This window comes from Nipponia nippon, unplaced genomic scaffold, assembly GCF_047370975.1.
Source record: "Nipponia nippon isolate SJK-2023a ecotype South Korea unplaced genomic scaffold, ASM4737097v1 scaffold_9, whole genome shotgun sequence".
In the NCBI taxonomy this organism is placed as follows: Eukaryota; Metazoa; Chordata; class Aves; order Pelecaniformes; family Threskiornithidae; genus Nipponia; species Nipponia nippon.
In genome coordinates this window covers 22208216-22232218 of record NW_028262413.1, presented here as the reverse complement: position 1 = coordinate 22232218, position 24003 = coordinate 22208216, and the positions used below count along the sequence as shown (strand labels likewise).

Below are 24003 nucleotides of genomic sequence, written 5' to 3'. Positions count from 1 at the left end.
AGCATAAGCTCTAGTAAAAAGAAATCTGAAATCAGATGTTGACTTACTTAGGTATGCTCAGTGGAAAATTCTTAAGAACAGAGAATACTGATCCCAGTGGTAGAAACAGACCTCGACAGATACAAGGCTTTTGGACAAATGAACAGCACGAGAAAAGATTCAGGATGGAGTCATGACCTTTTGAATGAAATAGTTACCAGGTAAGAAGTGCAGTGCTGGCAGAACTGCCTGGGTTAGTCATCTAATGAAGTAACAGCTTTTACTTTTTGTCCCAAACGAAGTATACTGTAGGGAAACTGCATCTGGGCAGGAGCATGAACAAAACTGAGTTTTACACCAGCAGCTTGGTGTTAGTAAATTTTTAGTAGGGTTCACTGTCTTATTTGGAGGGGGGGGGAAAAGTCCTCATCTGTGAAAGTCTTAGGATACAAAAAAAACTTGGAAATGGAAATTGACAGCCCATAATGTATCAACTCCATGTAGGAAACAGGACAAGTTCGAAAAGAACCGTCTGCATGAGTAGTTAGCAGAATGATTGCTTGATTTATTTATTTATTTATTTTTAATGTAACTGAATCTTCTATGTTCTGGGCTTTCTTTTGTAGTTGTGTTTATTTTCTTTCAAGGCTGTGTGGGAAAGGCCCTAAGTGAGTCTTAACTCCTTCTAAAGGAGAGGATGCTCACCACTGGTGAGGATTTGTCCTCAACAAATTCAGCAAGATCACTCTTAGTGAAATTGTATTTTTCTCTGTGTGTGTAAATTCTCTTCCTGTAGTCAACTTTTGGAAAAGGAATACTGTAAGCAGAAAAATAGTTGTTTTTGTTTTTAAAAAACGTCAGTTGCTGCACACTGGATTGTTAGAAAACTATCCCATGCACTGAATACATTACCAGATAATTAAGGCGAACAACTAAAATTTTGTTCCAAATTTTGCCTCATTTATCTCCTTTTTATGTCTGTAAATGAAAATGTAACTATTGCATTTTTGTAATTTCCATAATTCCCTCAAGGATGCAGGCTTTCCTAGGTGCTGTATACAAATGTATGAGCTGAAAGGGAAAAAAAAAAATGGACATCTGTGGTGCACAGATGGAGCAAAAACTTATCCACAGAATAAGCAATATGACCAAATTAAAAAGAAAAGTAGGCAGTGGCAAAACTAGACGCTCTTGCCATTTAAGGAGCTCTTTCCTTCCTCCTGTAATGGTGCAGCTAAGTGAAGTTTACATCATGAGCCCTACTGGGAAGTAATATCATTGAACAAAATTATCCTGACCAACCTGTACTTTTTTTTTTGTTTACAAAAAGGTGAGGATGGGGCTTTTTAAACCTAGTTAAACAACAGCACCACAGGATGTGAAACCACTGGCTCCTAAATTATAACTGCTTCAAGCACTGGTTGAGAGAGATCATGTGTTACAAGATTGCCCAACATCTGGTTGAGAATTCTGACTAGCAGAGCATTTAATCACATGCTTGACTTAAAATGCATACATTACTACTGTTGTTGAGTAGGTACGTAATTCTTTTTTGAGACTAATGGCAACATATAGCTTGGGCTTGAATCTACACAAGTAAAAAAAAAAAAGCAAAAAGAGTCTGTGATGTCTCAGGACAGTTGGATACTGCTGATCTCCTCCTGGGACATGGCTGCAGCATAAGTGAAAGCTGGATTCTAACAGCTTATTCCCTGTGGTGGTTTTTATTTGTTACCTTGAGGTTGTGGCTGTTTTCCCTTTTACTGAGAGAGGGTACCTTGGAGATGTGTGTGTACCAGAACTTTAAATAGGATATCCTATGAGGATATCTTGCATGCTAAGAGGCTCAGTGTTTCTCTTCTCTTCAGTTTCTCCCCACTGCTAAGTTTGGGGATGAGCAGCAGTTAAATCTAGAATTTTTTAAATGATGAAATGCAGTTGTAACTCTAGGGAAGCATTTAAAAGAGCAGCTTTCTTTTAAAAGCCATTATCAATACAGTTAAAGATAGTGTTCTGAATATTAAAGAAAGACACATTTAGAAGTGATATTGGTGTTTCAGAGGGTGCTTGCTACTGAAACGGTGGTTCAAAACACTGGAAGTCAATTACAAGTCAGTCTGATGTGCGAGAATGAGTTGGCCTCAGCTCCCGTAGTGAAATGGCCATCTTCGTTCTGAACCTTCCTAGCTAAGCAAGGGCATTTATTCAAGAAATAATGTTCTCGTAGAAAAAATAGGAATGTACTGCTTGCTGTTTAGCAGCTAATTAAACATTTTTATGTGCAGCAGATGCTGTATGGCGTCAAACCCTCCCAGCCTTTAAACTGTTTGTCATGCTGCCAGTGGATTGGTGTCTCACTTTACAGGTGTTACTTTGCTGCAGAGTTTGCCTGTAATCTGAGCTGGCCGTGTTTGTCTTACGTGGCTGAAATACCCATTGCATATCTTGATTTGGCTTTATGAACTTTCTTTGTGTATAGCAATATAATGGGTCATTTCTTGCTCTTTGGAGAGAGTTTTGCAAATCCCAGTTTAATAGTTCCTGGTTTACTCCATCTGTTGATACATTGCCAGCATTCAAGTCTGTGCAGTAAATCTTTGTGAGACGTAAGAAAGTCCTTCCTCCTCATCCATATAGGCTGAAATCTTAAACTGTATTCTGTTCTGTAAATCATTTATCTCTGTGCTTTTTAAAAAGTGGCCTACCTTTCCCCTTGAGGCCATTGGTCTTGAATGTATTTATTTTTTTGGCAGAGAGCCATGAATGAATCATAGCCTAGAGCAGCTTTACAGTCTGAACTCCTCTCTATTGTTAATATAAAATACTTTATGCAGTTGTTACAACGTTTTGCTATGTAAAACTTTTAAGAGAAGAGAGATTGATTTCAGACTTGTTAGTTGCTTTTGAAGTTCCTCAACAGTATGTGGAAATGATTTTTATGGTCATACAGCTGTAACCCACTAAAATAACTAGTGATTGTTGCATGGGAAGTTAGTGCATGGGAATATGTTACTAACTCTTTGTCGTAATGAAGTGTGTTTGTTCTTTCACGAAAAATAGTCACTTCAGCTTTTCATTCCATTTGTAACTTCCCTGTTTATACCTTCCTGCTCCACTTCCATACTGCTTTATTGTGTTATTGTTTCTCTTCTTGACTTAATTCTCAAGTCTTTCATTCTGTTCTTCAGACATCCCTCTTTTCTGGTTTGGCTGTTCCACCATGGATATTGTTTCATGCTCCATCCCCTTTTTTCCAGTGTAGCAGTGCTTTCATTAAAGGCAACGAGGCAGATGATTTATTTCTTGATGTCTTAAAAGGCTTCTTTGTAATGAAGAGCCTGGACCCAATCAAACTACTAAGGATTTCCATAGGTGAGTCAGCAGCATGGGCCTAGCTGGCTCTGGGATCGACAGTGCCAGTGAAGTATGTAACTATCTCATGCTTCAGAGGGAATAAACTAGATGACGCAGGATGAATGGGAAATCAAAATTTGACTGGATACGTAACCATAGATTCTGGTTTCCACTTCTCCTCACAATCTTTAATCTCAGTACTGTGTCCCTTTATTAACTTGCCTACTGTTGTGAGCAACCCATTTGGCTAGCAGTGTGATGTTTGGCTGCTCCTAAACTTAAGATTTGGGGAGTGCATAAAACTGCACCGCACAGGATGCTGATTTCCTCCATCAACATGTGTAAGATGTGTTTTTTATTGCTTGCTTATTTCCCCTTTTTCCAAGTATTTGAGTAGTGAGTTCTTCCAGGTGGCTGGCTATATGACCCTTCAAATTCTGGCTATATTGAATGCACCTGACTTTGTTTCAGCTGCAGAGACTGTATTTCTCACCTGTGCTTCAGTGAGGTTTGTCTTTAGATTTGGTTGACCTTCAGTGTCAGTGAATTTGACTAACAGATGGAGAGTAACAGCTGCAGCCTTGTCACAAACAAGGTGCCTCTAAGGTAGCATGCAGCTGAACAAGTGTGATTCCTTTCTGTTAGAGAGCTGGACTTGATACTATCCTATAGCTTCCTGATGTTTGCAGTAAACATCTTTGCCAAATTGGGAAGATAAAGATGGATATAGAGGCCAGTATTCTTGGGTGGCTTAGGGAACCGAACTGTAAGGTCCGTGTTCTTTAAATTGATTGAGGAGGTAATGCTAGAGCCTGTTCTGACTTGGGAAACTTTAGAATAAACATAGCACTTGGTGAGTGTCCAGTAGAGGGGGATCCAAGCAGGGTTGTGACTCATGCCTTTTCCCAGCAATTAATTTAAAAATAGAATTGAAATTGAAATACGCTTTGAAGGTCAGAATGTCAGGTCAGCGTGTCCTGATAGTTTTTCATGGGCAAGGTGTTCACAGAGGACAACGCATTCTTCATTTTCAAATTCACTTCTGCTGGCCATATATTCTGAATGTGTGGAAAATTAATTTTCTTTGTATTATCTACTGCAGGAATAAGAGATGTTACCTTTGTGTAGCTATTTTCTGGTATATTTTTTGTTTGAGTGAACAGCTGCTCTGTCACTTTTGATACTGTGGTTTCATAAAATCGTGCAGTGACCTTATTTACTTGTTTTTCTAGATAAAAATCTACAGCACAGTTGCTAACTGATCCTGAACTTAATGACTGGTTTAGGGAGAGGCTGTAATCATTTTACTCCTGCATGTTTTAACCTCTTACTCAGACTTGTTAAATCAGGAATATTAAGAAATGGATTAAGTTTTAGTACATGAACAGAAAGCTTCAGACTATACATTCTGAAATTATTCATAAAAACTCCAAACATTTCAGTTACATCTTTAGACTAAGAACTTACATGTCGTTTTTGCCTTCAGAATCCAGCGTTCTGCTAAAACCTTTTTGTTAATGGTGGATGGCTATTTTGACAGTTATGCACATTTTTTTCTGAGAAAATGAAGGTCATGCAGCTGCAAAGACCAATATTCTGATCTGACTGAAACTTCATGCAAGTGTAATGGCTATAGAGGGTTCTTCCTGGTTTAAAATTTGAATAGAATTTGATTCTTAAGAGTTTGCAACCATAAAGGACTGTCTTTTTAAAAAAAGAAAAAAATATTTTTTTAAAAAATGGTCATAGCACACTGTCTTTTGGTTCTTTCACTTGCCTTTGTTGTACCGTGAGACCTTCTTTGAAAGACTTGAGCCTGATGTTTAAGATACCTCCCCATCTCAATTAAACAAGCTAAGTAAATAGTTTAGTTAAATATCTCCTTTTGGCTTTATTGAATTAATTTATATTACTTCTCTTACATGGACTCTATCTAGCTCTATAGTATACTTAAGGTTGTGTTCCCACACAGTGGATTTTTTTTTTTTTTTTTTTTTAAATCTCTGTCTCCTGCCAAAGTTTCTCCATACCTCCTGTTTTAAAATTAGTAGTGAAGCATGAGAAGGGGGCATTCAGTGGGTTTTTTTTTGTTTTGTTTGTGGTTTTGTTTTTTTTTCTTTTAATGTTGCCATCTTCAAGTTGTCCTGCTCTTATGCAGTGATGAAATGTCTGGCTCACTCCCTGTACAAGACAGTAGTGAGAGCCAAGAAGTTAGTAGCTTCTTAGAACGCTTCAAGAAGTGGTGCAGGAGAGGGGGAAGAGCTGATACAAAGCAGCCTACCAATGTCTGTCTCATGATTCTGTTGCAGTGCTTTGGCATTATACTCTGGGGCAAGGCTTTTTAAAACCAAATTATTTTCACAATAAAATCTAGTCAGTCTTTTTTTTTTTTTTCTTTCTTTTTTCATTGCCTCCCAAGGCTGGTATCGGGGCATACATCCTAGATGATGAGATTGTGCACATTCTGCACACTCATGGCTAACTCTGACCCTGCATCCTTGGATTAGAAAACTGCCAAGTAGAAGACTGAGTCAGTAGCAATTTGACAGTTTGAAGGTGAGTTTGTACAGACAACAGTAGATGATGAAACTACATCACTGTGCTTTAAATTCTTAGGACATTTTTAAGTGGCTATTTAAAGGTTGTACTTGCATAGGTGCTTTTAAAGTAAAGCATCTGTTCTGCTTTACTTTTTGTTGTTTAAAGAATGTCTCCTCTGTTCCTTGTCTAGTTTATTTGTGACTAATTTTAGTAGGATTCTCTTTCCAATATAAAATTGAAAATGTGTTATTTGTATTAAAAACAACAGAAGAAAGCCCAGAACCCCAAACCCTTCTACCTGCCTGAGTTCATGACTAAAATGATCTGATGGCTGTCTGATGTTCCACTTGCATTAGTGCAGCTGCCCGAGTGGTGCCTTCCAGCCCTGTTCCTGTCCCTGATAAACCCAGGGACTGCAGGCAGCAAGACTGTGCTGGGGTCACCTGCAGCCTGCTGCAAGCCATTCTGAAATCACAGTGGTAAGGGCACATCTGGAAACCTCAGGAGAAAGCCCACTTGTTCTGATGAGGTAACTGACCTTAGTCTAGAAATTGCTAGTCCGTAAGAATTTAAAGTCCTCTGTAATTACCAAGATCAGACTGCAAGAGCTATAAAGTCAGCACACAGAAAGAGTATTAAAATTGGTGCGGGTGTTCTCATCCAACAAATGTGACTAAACTTGATTATTTCAGTGTGATTCCCTGATGCATCTTTGAGCTGATGGGTGGGGATATAAAAAGGCTTTAGACAGTCTTTCGGTGTCCAGTTCCTTTAGGCAGGCACGTTACTTTTGTCCAGTGACATACTGCTGGTGTCTTTGGTTTAGAAGAAATTCTGGTGACTAAATAGCCTCTTCTTACAGCTTTGAAATGTATGTAAATTATGCAGCTTATAGTGAGTTAGTATGTAAACTCTTAAAATAATTTCGCATCTAGTTGTGAACTGCAACCTGTTCCTGACTTTAATGATCCCAGTTGCACTAAAGTTTCTCTTGTCCTATGTGAAAGTTAGGATACAAATCTCACAGGGAGTTAAATCTATTATATGTATGTGTTTACTGCACAAGAAGAGGGGTAGAATCAGAAAAAAAGTGTATAAGAAATAGATTACTCTGTATATTTACCTGCATCTGTGTATCGCTGAGTATACTGACCTTTCTTTTACACTGAGTTTGCCATTCAGAATTTTGCTGTGAACCAGTTGTGGTCATTTTATTGGTGTTTAACAAAACTTTAACAAATTAAAACCCATGGGTTATGGACAAAGGGTGCTTTTAATTTGTTAATCTGACACTCCTTTTTTATTTTTTTTTATTTTTTTTTTTCCCCTCAGCTATCTTGTCTGTCTTCATCTTATGGGAACCTCCATAGGGTGGAATCTTCCTCTTCTCTAGAACAAAGCAAGCAAAAAGTACCTGTGGTTAAATGTTCTGAAAGAACAGAGTTCGTGGTGTTCATATTTCTGTTTGACTCTGAAAGTATCTCATTGTTTGCGTGAAGATTATGCTGCTGTTATGACCCTGCTCCAACTGAAATTATACTGTCTCTTTTAATCTTCCTTTGGATGATGGGGCAGACAATTATGAAGAGGGCAAGCTTTGTCTTGAAGCAGGTAATAAATAACCATCTCCATCAACTTACAGTTTGGATCAACTTGTCTGTCTGGAATTACTGCAGTTTAACACATTATGGTCTAATGAAATAATAAACTCTTTTCAAAAAAATTTGAAGTGTCTTTTTAAATCTTATGTGCTGCACTGTTTTCAATTTGGATGTGCTTCTATATAAGGTAGCTTTGAGGTGCAGTGCAAATGAATCTACATTTTTGTAGGGAAGAGTTTTAGATTCAGAGTTTAGCAGTGTTAACATTCAAGAAAAGATGTTTGCTTGTGAGGCTACGTAATTTGTTTCTGATAAAATGTATTTCGAGATATGATTTTAAAAGCTGCTGTCATTTGGTGTAAAATTAACCTATTTTATTAAAAGAAGATGTAGATAGATGGAGGTATGCATTGTAATTGTACTGACAGATATTGTGAAGCAGTGACATACCTTATTAAGCCTGTGACAAATAATGGTGTTTTCTGATAGCGTTGGAAAAAGTGTTTGCTTTTGGCACAAACTTAATCATCTTTGTGCAGAGTTTAGAATATCCTGGGCTTCTCCTCAGACTTAAGATGCATTCCTGTCTGTTGTAACAGAAGTATCTATATCGCTGCTGTTTGAAAAACAAAAGTGAGATTGTAGTAAGAAATTGGAAGAACTCGGAGAAATTCCTTTTTTACGTGCAGTGAATGCCAGCTGGCAAATCACTTCCTTAGATGGGCACCCAAAGAAAAATCTCTTTGTAGCTTTACACTTGTATTGTTGACTGAAGCAACAGACATGTGCCCCCTGCTGCTAGTCTTACAACCTGAAATGACTTAAAAATAATTTAACAAAACAGGTTTGAGCCCCTTCCCACATTGAGTATCCATGTCTAGTTAACACTGAAGTCTTTCACAATAGTAAGGCATATCACTGCTGTGGCCCACATGTAGGGAGATAGTTGCCCAAGGCATTTTTAACCAGCTGTTATTATAGTGGAAATGTTTTATTTTCTTGGTTGGTCATGGAACAGATGTCAGGCTTAATTTCAATAATAATTACAAGATTAATGGTTGAGTAGGGTCTGTAGAACTAGGCCACCAGATCTCCCTATAGACTGCAACTGCACTTGATATAATACCTTTTCTTTTTCCCCTCTGCTTTCAGGTCCTTTCCCTCCTCTATATTAAAAAAAAAAAAAAAAAATCTTAAAACAAGTTGTGAAACAGTGGTAACTGTTCAAAGAAATTTCTCAAAATGTTACCCAGAAATGACCTAGCAGCTTTTGTTCCTCGTGAAATATATTGGTGTCTTTCCATGAAACTGCGCTAACACATTGTTCTACAACGTGTTCAGTGGGCCCAGGGGATGTGGGCTGCTACACAAATTCAGGGTAGCAAATCGTTTCTTGACAAGCATCCTCCACAGCAGAAAAGTTAGGAGACATCGCTGATCCTGCTACAGCTGAGATGCACAGTCGTTCACAGTCCTGGCTCCCTCACACAGCTGTTAAATCTTCTTCTGTTGCATCGTCTATACTGTATGGAGAATGTCACTGATTTTTCAGTGATTAATATACATACAGAATGGGAGTGGCAACTGGAGTCTGTCCCAGGATTTGAGTCATACCTTAGGTGCTCTACCTGGGTGCCTGAGTTTGGGCCGAAGCACTACTTTTGTTCTAGTTCAGGTACAAACCCTCAACTACCTGGGTCAGTTTTTGTGTTTCAGCAATGTTTTTGCTGGTATCTGAGTCAGCAAAGAGCCTTTGGTATCATTCAGTTATCAAGTACATACAAAATGAAAAACAGATTTTACCACCCAAGCAAATCAAAATATGGTTCATCAAACAAGATTGGTTTTGCTTTACTAATTTGTGAATTTGCCTTTTGAACAGCTTAGCTAAGCTTTAGCATGTGTTGAGTTCAGTAGCTTCAACAAGGTTTTCTTATGGTGTGTTAGCTGTTCAGATTTGTTTTCAAAGATTTCCAATATTTGACAACTTGCACTTCCTTTTTTTGTTTTAACAAATGTTGACACCTAATGTTAGTGGGGAAGTGTGTCTGTACTAACAGTGTTTGTATGGGAACGCACAGGGTCACCTTTCCCAGAAAGCTGATGTTCCCTCAGCCTCTTTAGATATTTAACAAATACCCTGTTCTAAAACTTTTGCTGGGAGCTGTAATAGCATATCCAAAGGATCAAAAGCTGGTTTGACCTCTCCTTTTTCAAGCTCCTCCTTGTCCCAGGAGCTCTGTCTCTTTAAACAAAGAAACCCTTCCTACCTCTTCCCCTCCAGCGGTTATAAACAGGAGTGGCATACTTTTTTTCTTGAAGATACATATTAAAAAGGTTTGTAATTAGTCTGCAGCAGTTCATTCTCATGATATGTACCAATGTCTATTTCAGATCTTTTCTCAGTGCCTGTGGTTCTGTTTTCCATATTTCATAGTATTTTTCTTGCCTGGTATTTTCATGTTTTTTCTCAAATAACTTTTACTATTTTGACTACCATTTTTCCAAATATTAGACCATCAAACTCCTGTTCTGCTTGCTGGTAATGAAAATATTTTCCAATAGTCTATTAATACAATATCAACTTCAAAAAAATATAAATATTACCATATATTGTTATAAATGTCATAGGTGAAGAGTTTAAGAAATGTATAAAATAGTGTTTATGGTTGTTATTAGACTACATGCCTTTCAGTTTTTTAGCATCTGAAATCTTTCTATTAGATACACTAAGTGTGTTGAGTCTAAATCTGGATTTCATTTAGTGTTTGGAATGCATTTTTGGCTAGCTTTTGATGGCCCTGAGATCTCATGACCTGTCCTTGCAAGGATATGAAAATACTTCAGTATCAGTTATTATTGCATGATTTTGATAGATTTTTAAATTGGAACTGGACAGCACAGGCCCTTCATGGACTCTGAATCTTTCAAGGAATCAAAATGCAGGACGCGTGGATTCATCCCCGACCGCTCCCTTCCGCGCAGCCTCCCACACCACTTGGCTGGGCTGCTGCTTTGGCTGCACCTCGAGGTAAATGTGGGAGCTGTGCTGCCTCCACTATTTCATACATAAATCCCAGTTTCAGGCTCTAAAATAAACCTTGCTACGTCTTGGTATTTTTTTTCTTGAGAAAAGACAAACAGTCCTGCTGCCATTTATATACTTATGCATTTACTAGCATACAGGTCTGTCGCATTGAGAGAAGGGAGGAGGAGCTGAATAGGAGAAACGTCATGAGCAGAATTGCAGCGAGACCCTGTATTTCTGTTGCTCTTTTGGGGTTCTGCCATAAATCTGCAACCCTAATGCTTGTTGTGGTGGGGCTCAGGTTGCTTTGTTGTCCTTTTCTTTCCTTTTGCAACGGACTCCGAGAGCCATCTGAAGCAACCTCAGTTCCTTGTGGCCTTTGTAAAGGCAAAACGTAGCACTATGGGACCTAATTCTCTAGAAGATGACTGATGCTCACAGTCGACAACGGAACACGAGTACAGTGCTTTCCCATATCCTCCTCCTCTGTAATTAACTTATGTGAGCAGAAAACAGCATTACCAAGTTCTTCAGAGTACGTTGGTGAAGTCTTAGCTTCTGAGAAGTGGTTCTTTCATATGTACAAGCCATCTGACAGCTTAATTTCAAGAAATTACTCAAAACAGGCCAAGTATTTTAGCAAGACATGCTCCTAAATTGCTTGAGTCTTGAAAACGTCAAACTTGGAATCACCACTGCTGCAAAGCAATGGCAATGGCCAGGGATGTGCTGGGATTCCAGTGGCAGGGAGGTGCTGGGCTCGTGGGAGCAGGTGCCTTCATTGCTTTTTGCAGCAATCCAGTTTTGACGGACTGGATCATCCTGGCTGCTGGCAAACGTTCAGACTTTTTGTGATGGGAGCTCATACGCCGGACTGGAAGTGAAAGCATAGGAGAGCTCTTTGACTACGGCGATAGCTCAGCTTTAGTTTCATGCAAGCCTGACTTTTGGCAATTTCCTCAGCTGGCTGGCTGAGTCATACCAAATGCAAGAAGGGATCCTGTAAAAATACGCTTCAGGAGTACTGGCAGTAAACAGGAAATAAAGAAAATGCTAGATCTGTTCAGACCTAAACTTCAAATCATATTGAGTATGTGGATGTAAGCTCCCTCATCCTCCTGCCTGGTTGCAGTATGTTACCTTCGGATCTGAAAAGCTTGCTTTTTGTCATTTGTGCATATTTTAAGCGTGCGTGTGGCTGTTAAGCCAGGTTCTCAGATGTGTATGATGGTGCATTTTCCTTTGAAATGCACGTAGTGTATTTCTGCTTTTAAAAATTGCTTTGCTTTGTTCTTAAGAGAAACTTTGTTGTTGTTTTCCTTTAGTTCTAGAAAAGCTTTGTAAAGTATGGTAAAAATCAACAACGGTGTTCTTCTTTGCTACCTGCTTTCTTGTCCCTAGGCGGGCAGGAGCAGTTTCTCGATTTATTTTCCCTGCAGCGCTGCCCCAGTGTTCTCCCTCTCGCTTTCCGGCAGCCGGCAGGGTGAACCCCCCTCCGCCGGTGCAGAGGGAGCCGCCTCCCCGCGGCCGCTGCCCCGCCGGGCCGCTCCGGCGCGGGGCGGGCGCGCCTCCTCCGGCGGGGCCGGGCGGGGCGGGGCCTGGCTCGGCGCGGCTCCCGCTTCCTCCTCGCCGCCTGCGCCGTGCTCTCCCTACCTGCGAGGATATGATGTCAGCGCCTCATTACCCTAATTATGCTGACCTCATAGCTGGGCCCAGCCAATGGGGCCGTTCCGCTCTCCCCACCTGCTAGGAGGAGAATTCCATCATTCCTGGGATTCCTCCCCGGGCCCGTCTAGCGAGCGGCGCCGGGGCCAGCGGCGCCGGGGCTCGCCGCGCCTGCTCCGCTCCGCTCCCGGGCTCGCCGCCCTGGCCCGGGAGTAAACAAGCCGCCCTCCTCCCCCGGCCCGCTCCCCTGCCCTCTCCTCCCTCCGCCGCCAGCCCGGCCGCTCGCCGGGCGCCCCGGCCACGTTGCTGCTGCTGCCGCCGCCGCCGCCGCCACCCGCCCGGGAGCACGCTGGTGAGTGAGCCCGCGGGCGGGGGAGCGGCCCCGGGGTCGGCCAGGGCGGCCGGCTGGAAAGTTCGAGGCGGGAGGAAGGGGACAGGTGCCCCCGGGGGAGCGGTGGGCCCCGGGCGGGGGTGGCCGGCCGCGCTCTCCCGGCGCTCAGCCCGGGGGAGCGCGTCCCTCGCTGTCGGCAGCCTGCCGCTGGCGGCGCCGGGGCCCGGGGCGGCCGCGGGGCGCTGAGGGGAGTGTCGGCGGGGCGGGGGAGCATCGCCCCGGAGGCGCTGACAGGCGGGACGCCGCCGCCCTGACGGGACGGGACAGCCCCTGTCTCGTCCTCCGCGCTGCGGGACTTTCCCCGGGCCGGGCAGCGGGCTGGTCCCGGCAGCGGGCGGCGGAGCCGAGCCTCCCCGCTGTCGCCCCGAGGGAGCTGCGGTGGGCCGGGCGGCCGGGTCAGCGGCGGCCGGGGCAGGAATCACCTCAGACCCGGCCGCGGGCCTGTTGGGAAGGGGAGGAACCGAGCCGCCCTGCCACCGCGGGGCTTTCCGAGCTCTCCTGCGCCTTCCCGCCGGTGCCTGGGCCCGCGGCTCGCCCGGGCCGGCTCTCCCGGCGAAGGGGAGCGGGGGCGGCTCCCTCGGCGGGCGGCAGGGCTGGGTACGGCCGCGGGCAGGGGTGTTTTCCCGGGCGAGGGGCAGCTGCCGGTGCCCGCGCCGCTCCCGCTGGGTGCCGGTCCTCGGGCCCCTCCTGCGCGGGAGCCGCCGCGGCCGGGGCGCCGCACAGGTTACCGCGAAAGATGCGAAAGTTAGCTGTTAGGAAATATCCTGACGTAAGTTCCTATCCGGAAAGTTATTTCACAGCAATAGGACCACGCAGGGAGCATTTTAACTGCCGTCTTAAATTCACACCTTGGCTTTGAGAGAGTGTGTTTTTCTTACAGAGAAAATCCCTGGAATTTCATTATCAGCAGAGGGACCTGTGGTGAAAATCTTCTAGAATGAGTCTGAAGGGCACTGTTAAGGCTTTTGACTCTGCCTCTTGTATATTCCATTTGTAGAGATTTTTTTATTTAATCTTCAGCAGTACCATTTCAGTCTGTTCAGTCAAGCTGGCTTTATGTTTCCCAGATGTAATCAGAAGTAATTAATTTTTTGAGTCAAGCTGACTGCACGTGACACCCGTGTACCTCTTTTCTGAAAGTGCAATGAATGGGAATTTAACAACCATTTCCACTGATACTTGAGAAACCACGAAGCCAGCTCACTGCCTTTTTACTCTGTTGATGCTTCAGGATTATCGGAAACAAGAAATAATGGACATTTTTTAATTAAACCAAAGAGGACTAACTGATCATGAACTCCAGGATTCCTGCAGAATAATTTTTCTGATTAGATTTTCTTTAATTTTAGATCAGGGAGTTGTTTAAAGAGCATTCCTCACAGAGTAATAAACTGTAGGTTGTGAAGCCTGAGTGAAATTCTCTTTGGAGGCAGTGATATTAAGAATGCTTAGATCCAAAACTGTATAAAATCTGGCAGCAGTCTGCCTCTCCTGCCTCAAAAATACATAAGCTTTTTTTTAAGGCTCTTCTCCAAGATTCTTGGCCTTTATTTGTATTTTCCCATCTGCCTACTTGTGAGGGTATTTCTAATGTAGAGTGTGTTTTGCTTAAATCCCCCACATCTCTCTTTCTTCTTGTTGATACGTCAGTTATAATCTCAGTATTTGGGATCAGTTACAAGAGCTACTTTCAGTCATAATTGAAACACAGGTCTGGCCCATTAGGCTCTTGGTAGAATTTGGGTGTGCCTACACTGTACATTTGCATTGTTTTTTGAAGCAAACTGCTGGGCCGAAACAGTTGTTGCAGAATCGCCAGCATCTCCAATGCACATTGTGGGGAATGGGGACAGGGTGTTTTGGTGCAGGATGCTGTGTTGCTAGCCTTCCTTATCTCTGCTCAGTAATGAGTCCGATGAATGCTACCACCATCTTGCTTTCACACCCACCTTAGAGCAGGAGTTAAGCCAGTTCTGTAAGCTGTGAGCACCCAGAAGTGGTGCTGAAAGGGGTAGATCTGACAGTCTGGTAGTATAAAATATGGCTAGTAGCTAAAACAGGATAGAAAATCACTGATACAGACCTTTGGGGTGTGTTAACTGAAGAAGCACGTTCACATTATAAAGCATCAGGAGGTTCTTGTTTAAATATATGTACTTCTGATAACTAATACATTTTGGAGACACTGAGAAGGTTAATTTGTTTGTTTTCAGATACGTTTGAAAGTTTTCTGTTATAAAAGGTAGTTTTGGTTCAGTTCCTTTTACTATGGTTAGATACTGCATGATATGTTTGCATCAGAATGTATAACATGCAGGATGGAGTGAGCGACTGTAGATACAAGACGTGGTCAGGTTAGATTTTTCCACCTTTAATTTCTTAGGTTTGTTAGCTTTTATTTCATATACCACTGTTAACAGATTTTTTTAGAATGTCAGCTTGTTAAGCAGGATTTATGCAACAAGAAGACAAAAAGCACAAGGTAAAATGCCAAAGCTTTGCTTTAAGCTTATAATTTTCTTTGTGATAAGTTAAATCTTTAAGTTGTTTCTGTTTGAAGACTTGCCTGTTCAAACATATTTTCCACATGCAAAACAAGCATGGTAAAAAAAACCCAAAGTACTGAAGAAATACGTTTAAAAAAAAAAGTGGTATTTCAATGATTCCTTTGGCCAAGTAGCCTGAACTCACTATGAAGACCGAGTTGTAAATGCAGAAGGATGATCAGTGCTACATGGTAATCGCAATCTAAATTGAGCACTTACAGTTAACATTTTGCATGGGTATCCCAACAGAGGATTTATGTATCCACAAGTAGAAGCTCTGGTCTAGGTGCAGTTGAAGGAATGTAAATGTATTGTGGCTGTAGAGGACACATTGAATACAATGTGCTTACCGTTATTTTCATTCATAGTACAAATATGCTTTACTTTCTTCTATCTTAAAAAATGAAAGATGTTGACCTGGTTTGCGTCAAAGTGTTGCTTTATCTTCCTTTCCCCTGTAGACTTATTTATTGTGCTGATAAGTTGTGTCTGCATTTCCTCTTCAGTTCGGCTTTCTTCCATTGAAATCAACTGGAGTCTCTTTCTCTAGGTACTTCTGTTCATGAATGTGACTGGGAAGCGCTGTGCCTGTATCTTCCTAGATGTGAGCTGCTTTTGACCTACTTGACCATGCTCTTCAATTAATCTTGTTTTCCGTATGCTTGTCTTTATCTACGCTTACTTCACTTAGTCTTCACTCTTGATTGTTTCTTGAGTGTCTTGTTCTTGTCTCACTTTTTTGTTGTTATAATGGACTTTGTTTATTAATCCACTTCTTCTCCCTCCACCCTTATCTCTGTAATTTCACCAGACATATGAATTCAAGTTTTCTCTATGTCGTTGAAAGGTTCAGCCTTTCTCTCTCCTTGGCATCGTGTAGATGTCTATCTCTAGTTCACACTCAACAAGTTTAAGAGACCTCTTACTAGTGTCTGCTTTCAGGTGTTTCTTATTAACATGTTTGCAATGGCTGTTGGCCATGCTGCTATTCTGTTTGTCAGTCAGACCTGTAATCCAAGTATCTTTATGACTGTGACCTCTCTTTAGACCCTCATGTCTAAACTATGTCGAAATTCTGATTTTTCCAATTTCCACAGCATGTCTTCTGTACAGGCCTTTTGTTCTCATCACCCAACTTTTTCCTTGTTTCTGTAATCTGACTTGTTACTTCGGTTACTAGTTAAGGTCCATTCTAGACAAAAGTCATCATATCTCCATAATAGAGATTACTGCTGCAAACATAATCTTTCATGTTTCTCTTTCCTTCCTGTCCCTTCACTATTCCCCCTTTTTTAAAAATCAAATATAAACTTCTCTTTATTTCAAATCTTTCCTGACGTACCCCACTGTGAATAATACCTTTAGTGGGATTGAATAAATCTCTCATTGTTCAGTCTGCAGTTAGTCTCTGGTGCTGGTTTCTCTACTGCCTGCTTACTTAAGTTTCAAAAAAGCAACTTTAGGGTTTTTCCCTGATGCTTGGAAGGTGCTGTATAATCCATGAAATCACTTAACTTTTCATTTTCAAAAGCTTTAATTTCTCTATAGTCCTCAGAAAAATGTTGACAGTTAGGCGTTTGCAAAGCTGAGAGTACTCCATATGTGCATGGAATTTGCAAAAGCTTGAAAAGGAGAGGGAAAACAATGTGCTGTTTCGTTACACTAATGGGTGTTGTGTTCTTCAAGTGTTGCATAAAAACCTTACTAGTGGATCAGTGTTTAGGAACTTATTTGTCTTTCGGACATTTCTTTACGATTTTACATTCTATGTCTTTACTGTTTTTCAGATACTGCAATGTAGGTGAGATGACAGACTAGGGGAATGTTGAGTGGAAGCAATAACTGATAAATAAAAGGACTGAGTAAGATATTAAACTAATATTTGAAATCATGGTAGATAAAAATATCTTGAATGCTTGGAAAAGTGCTTTTGGCTTGTGTCTCTTTAAGTCTAACAGTTAAGATTTTGTAACAAGTAAGATATTTAAGAAACTGTTTCCACAGCGTTTAAATCGGATCTATGTGGAGGAAGTTAAGGTTGTGTACTTCTATTTTGCTAGTCACTTGTTTTCCCTTACGCGATCTGGGTATAGAGCAATACTTGCACATAGGCTAGAGCGTTAATTTTTGATGGGGATACTTGTAAAAATTCAACTTTGATTCAGGTTTGTCTCTGCTGCATGGGCAGGTTTCTGTGTCGCACAGAGAATTAGCTGGCTTTTATCAGAAGTCGTCTTTTTAACTGGTTCTTTTGTCAGAACCCTGGAAATTGAACTATTCTTTCATTTCTGAAACATTACTCCTTCTGAGGATGACCAGACTGTTTTCTGAAGGCTGCCTTGGAGTAGCTGTAGCAGTTGCTGTCCTTGCTGCGATGGAATTAGGCTTTTAAGCTTGAACTGTCTAACGGAAGATTCCTCCTCTCTTTCTTGTAGGTGAGCTTTATTTCTTTCCTGAACTGTTATCCCTGACTTTTTAGTTTAATTTAGAGATAGAGGGATATTTCATATTGTTTGAAAAATAATCTGGAAGTTTATAGCTCCTTGAAGGTAATTTTCATAACTGTAAAGGTGTTCAGCATGTTTAAAAAATTGCAGCATATATGGTATTGCACCCTGGAATTTGCAGATCTCTGTATTAACAGCATCCCTTCAAAGAAGCTCTTGAATGGACACAACATTCTTCACAAGATTGTAACTGTTAGAGAGAAACTTCTGCAGCCCTCTCATGATATGAACTTTAATAATATGCAAAGCTACAAAACTGTATTGAGGTCAGTTTTAGTGAAGTTGTTTTTAAAGTGTCTAATTTCCTGAATAGAATTAAGACTTGGTTCCTGTTTCCTTCTCTCAATGTGGACTTCTGTCACCGGCTAATTCTCTTACTAGGAGCATGTTCCGGAAAGGGATTGGGCATCTGCTACTCCCATTATTTGAAAATTACTGAAAAACTTAAAGAAAACAGCAATTTGTTTTCAATAAAATACATCTTAATATCCTTTGCATTGTTCTTTATCAAGAGGGTTTTTCTAAAGAGTTGACCAAAAAAGCTTTGTTTTACTGTCTTTGAAATTTGCGACAAAGCCGGTTAGTACTAAATCATGAGTTAGCCATCAGTTTGGTGTAGCTGCATCATCTCATCAGACATATTTTAATCTTTTTTTCAAACTGAATTTTCGCTCTGTTAGAGGAATTTGTGTGAGAGGGTCAGTAATCAACAGTCTGGGGAGAAATAAAGTGGTGCAATTTTAAACTCCAAGAAAACAAAAAACAGGAAAGAAACCAAGCATCAAGGTCTAACAGATCAAAGTGGAATGATGCTGAAGGCTTCTTTAGTGAACACTCTCTTCCAAATTTTTGCTCTGATTTGGAAGAGAGTGTGGCCAAATGTGAAATAAAGAAATATTTAATGAAGACAGACTTAGTAAAATAAGAATCTAAGATATTGCTTTCTAAAACCCCTTGCCCACATGTACTGTCTTTAAATGAAGGCATTAACTGATTTTATAAGTTTAGTTAAAATACTGTTCTTGAGCAAAAGCTGATTCTGACAGGGAGGGAGAATGCATGTTTTTTATCCTCAAGCGCTATACTTAATTATTTCAAGTATGTCTCCTGTTCTTGCACAGCTCTATGGAAACAAGACTGGATTTAATTCTTTATTAAAAATATATTTTTTTCAACTTAAAAATACTTTAAAAATCCTTTCTCTTATGCTTTAAAATCTTTGATTAGTTTTAAAGTTTCAGACATTATTTAGAAAGAGGTAGGGAGGATAGCAAGGTTTATTATTTATAGTGCAAAGTTAAGGAAATTGCTTCCCAAACATATGCTTGTTGTTAAGTCTATATACATGTGTTTGAGATTTCTGTAGTTGCCACTGCCTTTTTTTTTTAAGCTCATACTGTAAAGTAAGTTACAGTAAACAGTTCTTATGACAGAATAGCATGCTAGTTTGGGGGGGGGGGGGGGAGGAAACAACAAAATTGTTTGCAGTCCTGGGTTTTCTCTCTTTCTCCATTTGCTTTCTTAACAGTTCTGTCTATGCTGTTGCCTTCTTATTTAAAAACACATATGAGATGTTGGCCTTTTAACAAAAGCACCTTGACAACATATTACTCTCTTCCTTCCTTTCCCTTTCATATCTTTTGGAATTTCACATTGGAACTTCTTTTTTAGTTTTGAAGCCATTCATGTGAAACTTTGAGGGGCTTATGTAAGCTGTAATACAATTTTTTTGTTTTTTTTTTTTTTTACCGGGACAGTCTGTTGCTTAGCATAGTGCTGAAATGTGTGTTTTTATGTGATGGGGTTACTTTTTCATGTATGGGGATTATATGTTGTAAGGGGAGAAAAACAGGGAAAAGCAGCTATTGAGGTGTGATTATGATTATACAAGTTAGTTTTCTGTCTGTGTCGTTATATATACACATGCCCAGTGTTCAACTATATGCTTATGAGTAAGAAAATGTCTTAAAAGCTTAGGAGCTTTGGATGATTCTACTTTGGGCATAGGAGAGTACGGAGTACAAGTTTATTGAATACTGTGGATCTAAATACTATGGATCTAAAGCAATCTTATGCTCATGTAGGTAGTCAGGCCAGTTGTAATCTTCACTTCAGATGGGTTGCATCTTTGGATATAGTCTCAAGTAGCTATTTATTGGGATGGAAGGCTGGCATGCGGGAGGCAAAATGCTTACAACGTATAGCAGATAACCCTGTTGCAACCTACATGAGCAGTCATCAGCTTCAGTCAAATACTTGAGAATTTGGTCTTCTGGTTTGTTTTGGATGAGTAGTTGGTGGGAAAGCTAATTCCAGTGTTTCCTTGTTTTCAGCAGTGACTTAGTTTTAACAAATCCTGTGCTGGTGTAACATGAAAAGAGCAGGAGAAACTGAGATTTTTTTGATTCTTTCTGCTGTCATGCTCATGTTGTTAGTTACTACTTCATTCTGTAAAACTTGATGCCTGTATGCTACGAACAAGTGGCATACCACCTAGTATGTTGTGGTAAGGACTCTGTGAGTTTACTCTTTGAAACTTTGGCTCTGAATTTTCCAGGATCCAGAGAGGAATGGAGACTCCATTGGATGTTTTGTCGAGAGCAGCATCTCTAGTACATGCTGATGATGAGAAACGTAAGTCTGAAATCTAGTTCTCTGCTTTGTTGGATCTAGATGCTTTATGGCTGCACTATATATCAGCCTAGATGCTGGCTTTATCAATCTTTGCATTTTACTGAATCTAAGACGTGCAGAAAAATGTCTTCAGAAGCCCTTCAAAGGTCATCTCTCTCAGGTGCAAAAACAATACGTTACATTTAAATTGGTTAGTATGCAAGAGAGAATCATTCCTATTATTTTGAAAATGTACTTAACGATTCATATAACGGTGCCCCTCTTTTCCCAATTCCATTTGCATTGTCAGTAGACAAAAAGTTGTAATGGAACTGCTGTCAAACTAAGGACGATTTGAGAACTCGCGCTCATAATATCAGTTAGACCTGTTGTCATTTAAGAACACATAACTGGGTGGGCATGAGTGGGTTGCAAAGATACCTTTTCAGTTCATAAAAACTAAGTAGTAGACTGTTATCATTAGTAATGAGCACTTAATTTTCCTTTCACTGCTACTAAAAGGTGAGTACAGGATTTTAACATAGTAAATGATGCCAGTTACAGGTACAGAGGCTCATGTTGCCAATCATTTGGGTAATATTTTTGCTTTTAACATGCATGATAAGCCTTTAAGATGGGTTAACTAATGTTAGAATAATGTTTTCAATTCTGCCAAATTGTAGTGCTAGTTTGTAGATCAGATTGTTACCTGCATGCTTAGTAGTAAATGTCTTTGTCCGTTTTTTTGAGTAGCGTAAGCACTGAGGAAGTGTATGCATCTTGGGTATCAACCAGAATAGATGCTAACTAGAAGAACAGTATTTTGGATTTCAAACTGCTCTTGTGTGTAGCTTCTGCACGTAAAATCACCTTTTAAGATGGATTCAGTTTTTCTTCTTTTGGTCTTTGTTCCTTTATTCTGTATATATTTTTTGAAAAGTAATTGCCTTGAATGTTGAATGAAAGAACTGATTTACTACTGTTGCTAATCAACTCACTAAAGTAATTGCAAAGTAAACACACACAGTGTATTTGGACAACAAGTCCCAGAATTTTTATGTGTATTCAAATAGTCAACATAACAGTAGCTCGCTCTTTGAGAAGTTTGTAAAATGAAGGTTTCATATGCTGATGAGCTGTTCTGTATTACTGCCTCTTAGCTTTATAATGAATATTGGTTTTGTTGTTCTTTCATGTTCACCTTGCTACTGGATATAAGTACCAAGGTTTTACTGATTGCACTGTAGTAGGATGATTTGATTGATTGCTATAATTATTGACTATTACTGGTAAAATGAACAGCAGTGGAAGTCCTTGAGGAAATAATTTCAACTTATTTTGGCCTGGGGAATTTCTCTTGTAAACTAAAATATTTGTAGAAAAGGCACAAACTTAACCTATTTTCTTTTGACTACATTTTTTTAATATATTTTGAACATATATTCTCAATTTTCTTAAGCTTAAATGCATTCTTTTTGGTTAACTGTTGCCTAAGACCCTAGTTTCATTTGGGGTTCCACAGGGTAGGAATGTTGGGCTGGATTTAGAGAATCCAAAGGAAGTCTGATTCAGTGCAACTTGCATGTGAAGAAGCTGATATGTGTCTGGTTCTAATTTACATTCCTTTAGTCTTACCACTTAGACTTAATTAGATTTATGCCACTCTGCAGCTTTTAACTTATGCTGTCTCCGAGTTTGTCCTGTTGTTGTGCATATTGCACAGCAAGAACGCTATAGTATGAAAAGCTGCGAAAACGAAGAAATGAGTAGTCCAGACCAGTCACTGGGTTTGCACTTTCTCGTGTCAGCTTTTCTGGAAGTGGCACAAGCCAGACTTCAGTCTGTGTTACAGGGTGGATACTAACAGCTTGAAGTTCAGCAATTATCCTTGAGCTTTCCAGTAAAGTGCCTGGCATGCTGCTCCCGGAGTTCTTGCAGTGGTCCTGTCTGTATTTCTGTATCCCCTATGCACTTTGTCTAATGCGTAGAATTCAACATAGAGTTTCTAATACTCCAGTCATGACCAGGAGTGCAAGAATTCCTCCCCCCCCCCCTTTTTTTTTCTTTAAATCAGATTACTTTCAGATACTCGGTATCTGAACAAAGTACTAAATTTATTTCAGTGATATTTCTTGTATTTAAGTATGCATACAGGTAATTTTATTGTTGATTCACTGGAAATAAATCCTTTTTTTTTTTTTTTTTGACACTTCTAATGATATCATGAAGTTTCCTGCTTCCAAAGTTTTGAATAAGGATTTCAGATTAATTTAGTTTCTGAAACACTTCTGTCTTACCCTGAGTTTTGTTTTTGTGCTGGAATAGAAATTTGTCTAACAGATAACTCCTGATGCCCTTTGCACATTTCATGGTCGAAATTTTATCCAATTTTTGGAATGGTGAGCAAAGGAAATGTAGCTATACGCTATCCTGACATGACAATGCTACCAAGTAACTAGTGGCTAGATTCCACTAGTGAAACAATAAATCTACTTGTTGAGATGATTCAACTCATCTCAGATATTCTCACCGAAGCTATATGCCATGTAAGAGTTGAAAGCTGCTATTTGCCACTTTTTCAAGATGATTTTAAGCAATTAAGATATCAATTTTAACTATAATATCTCAAAATTATTCCTCTTCAAAGTACTTTACTATTACAGTTTTTATAAGAAAAATCAGGGAAGTCTTAACACTTCTCTGTCACCTAGTGTGAGAAGTATATATATGCATGATGCATATAAAATGTTTTTGAAGTTAGACTGTGTATGCTCCTACACAAGGTATAAAGCTAGCTGCGGTTGTTAGTGGTCTCTTACTCATACATATCAATAATTTTCACTGCTTCTTGAAGGTGTTAGTACTATTTGTACACAAACCCTTGATCCTCTTACAGACATCTTAAATTGCAAACTTTCACACCCTGATATGCTTTAATCCCATCTCAGCCTTAGCTTCAAACTAATTTATATAAATCAGCAGCCTTCAAGTGCATTTACTGAATCCAAGCAGTACAAATACAAGTTCTTGTTAAAAAACAAGGTGTGTTTCCCGAAGCTGGTAGGTATTTAATTTTATTCTTGTTTGTCGGGTGCATTCAGAGGAGGAATATTACCAGTATTTATGAATTTAATTCTTACTAACATGAAGGATCCTCTTATCTCTGTGGGCACTCACTGCAGTGCCAAGTAATATAGAAGTGTATATACAAATCAGACTCTGTTTAAAACAAATACATATAAACTTAGCAGCACTTAAAGAAGGGAATGAGATGTATGCTTATGTAGATTTCCCAGAATGGTTATTGGTTTCTTAAACAAATATGACCTTGAGTTTTTTTGGTTTGGTTTGGTTTTTTTGCAGCTGTACCTATGTCAATAAGGTTGACCTTCAGTGGTATGTGACCACTATATGTTGCTTTCAGTCGCCTCTGTTTTATTTCATAGTATATAGTATAGTGTATAGTATATATAGTATATAGTTATACTAGTATAGTATATATAGTTATACTAGTATACTATGTATACACTATATATAGTATAGTTATACTATATACTATATTTCAACAGCTCCCAGTTAAATTGTTTTGCACTTGCTACACATTTGATTAACTACTGTGTCATGGAAATGATTAATTATGGAGAAGAAAGGGTTACTGTAATTTTGTATTTGTAACTATTACCACTGTCATGTAAGCAATTATTTAAACTTACGGTATAGTGGATCTGTGCTTAAAACAAAACAAAAAAGCTGAACAAAAGAAGAGAATCCTGTAGAG

The 24003-nt window shown here is 39.8% G+C and overlaps 1 protein-coding gene across 2 annotated transcripts in view; it reads left to right on the top strand.

The window, feature by feature from the left end:
• The window catches only part of VGLL4 (vestigial like family member 4), a 106685-nt gene continuing 82682 nt past the window's right edge, over positions 1-24003 (top strand). The window contains exons 1-2 of one of the 2 annotated variants that reach the window (XM_087745255.1): positions 1-200; positions 20170-20246. In XM_087745255.1, the coding sequence (XP_087601381.1) occupies positions 139-200; positions 20170-20246 (139 nt within the window). In that variant the 5' untranslated portion in view covers positions 1-138. Of the gene's footprint in view, positions 201-12137; positions 12521-20169; positions 20247-24003 lie in introns of those variants that run through there. The other variant, XM_087745252.1, reaches the window with a different exon arrangement.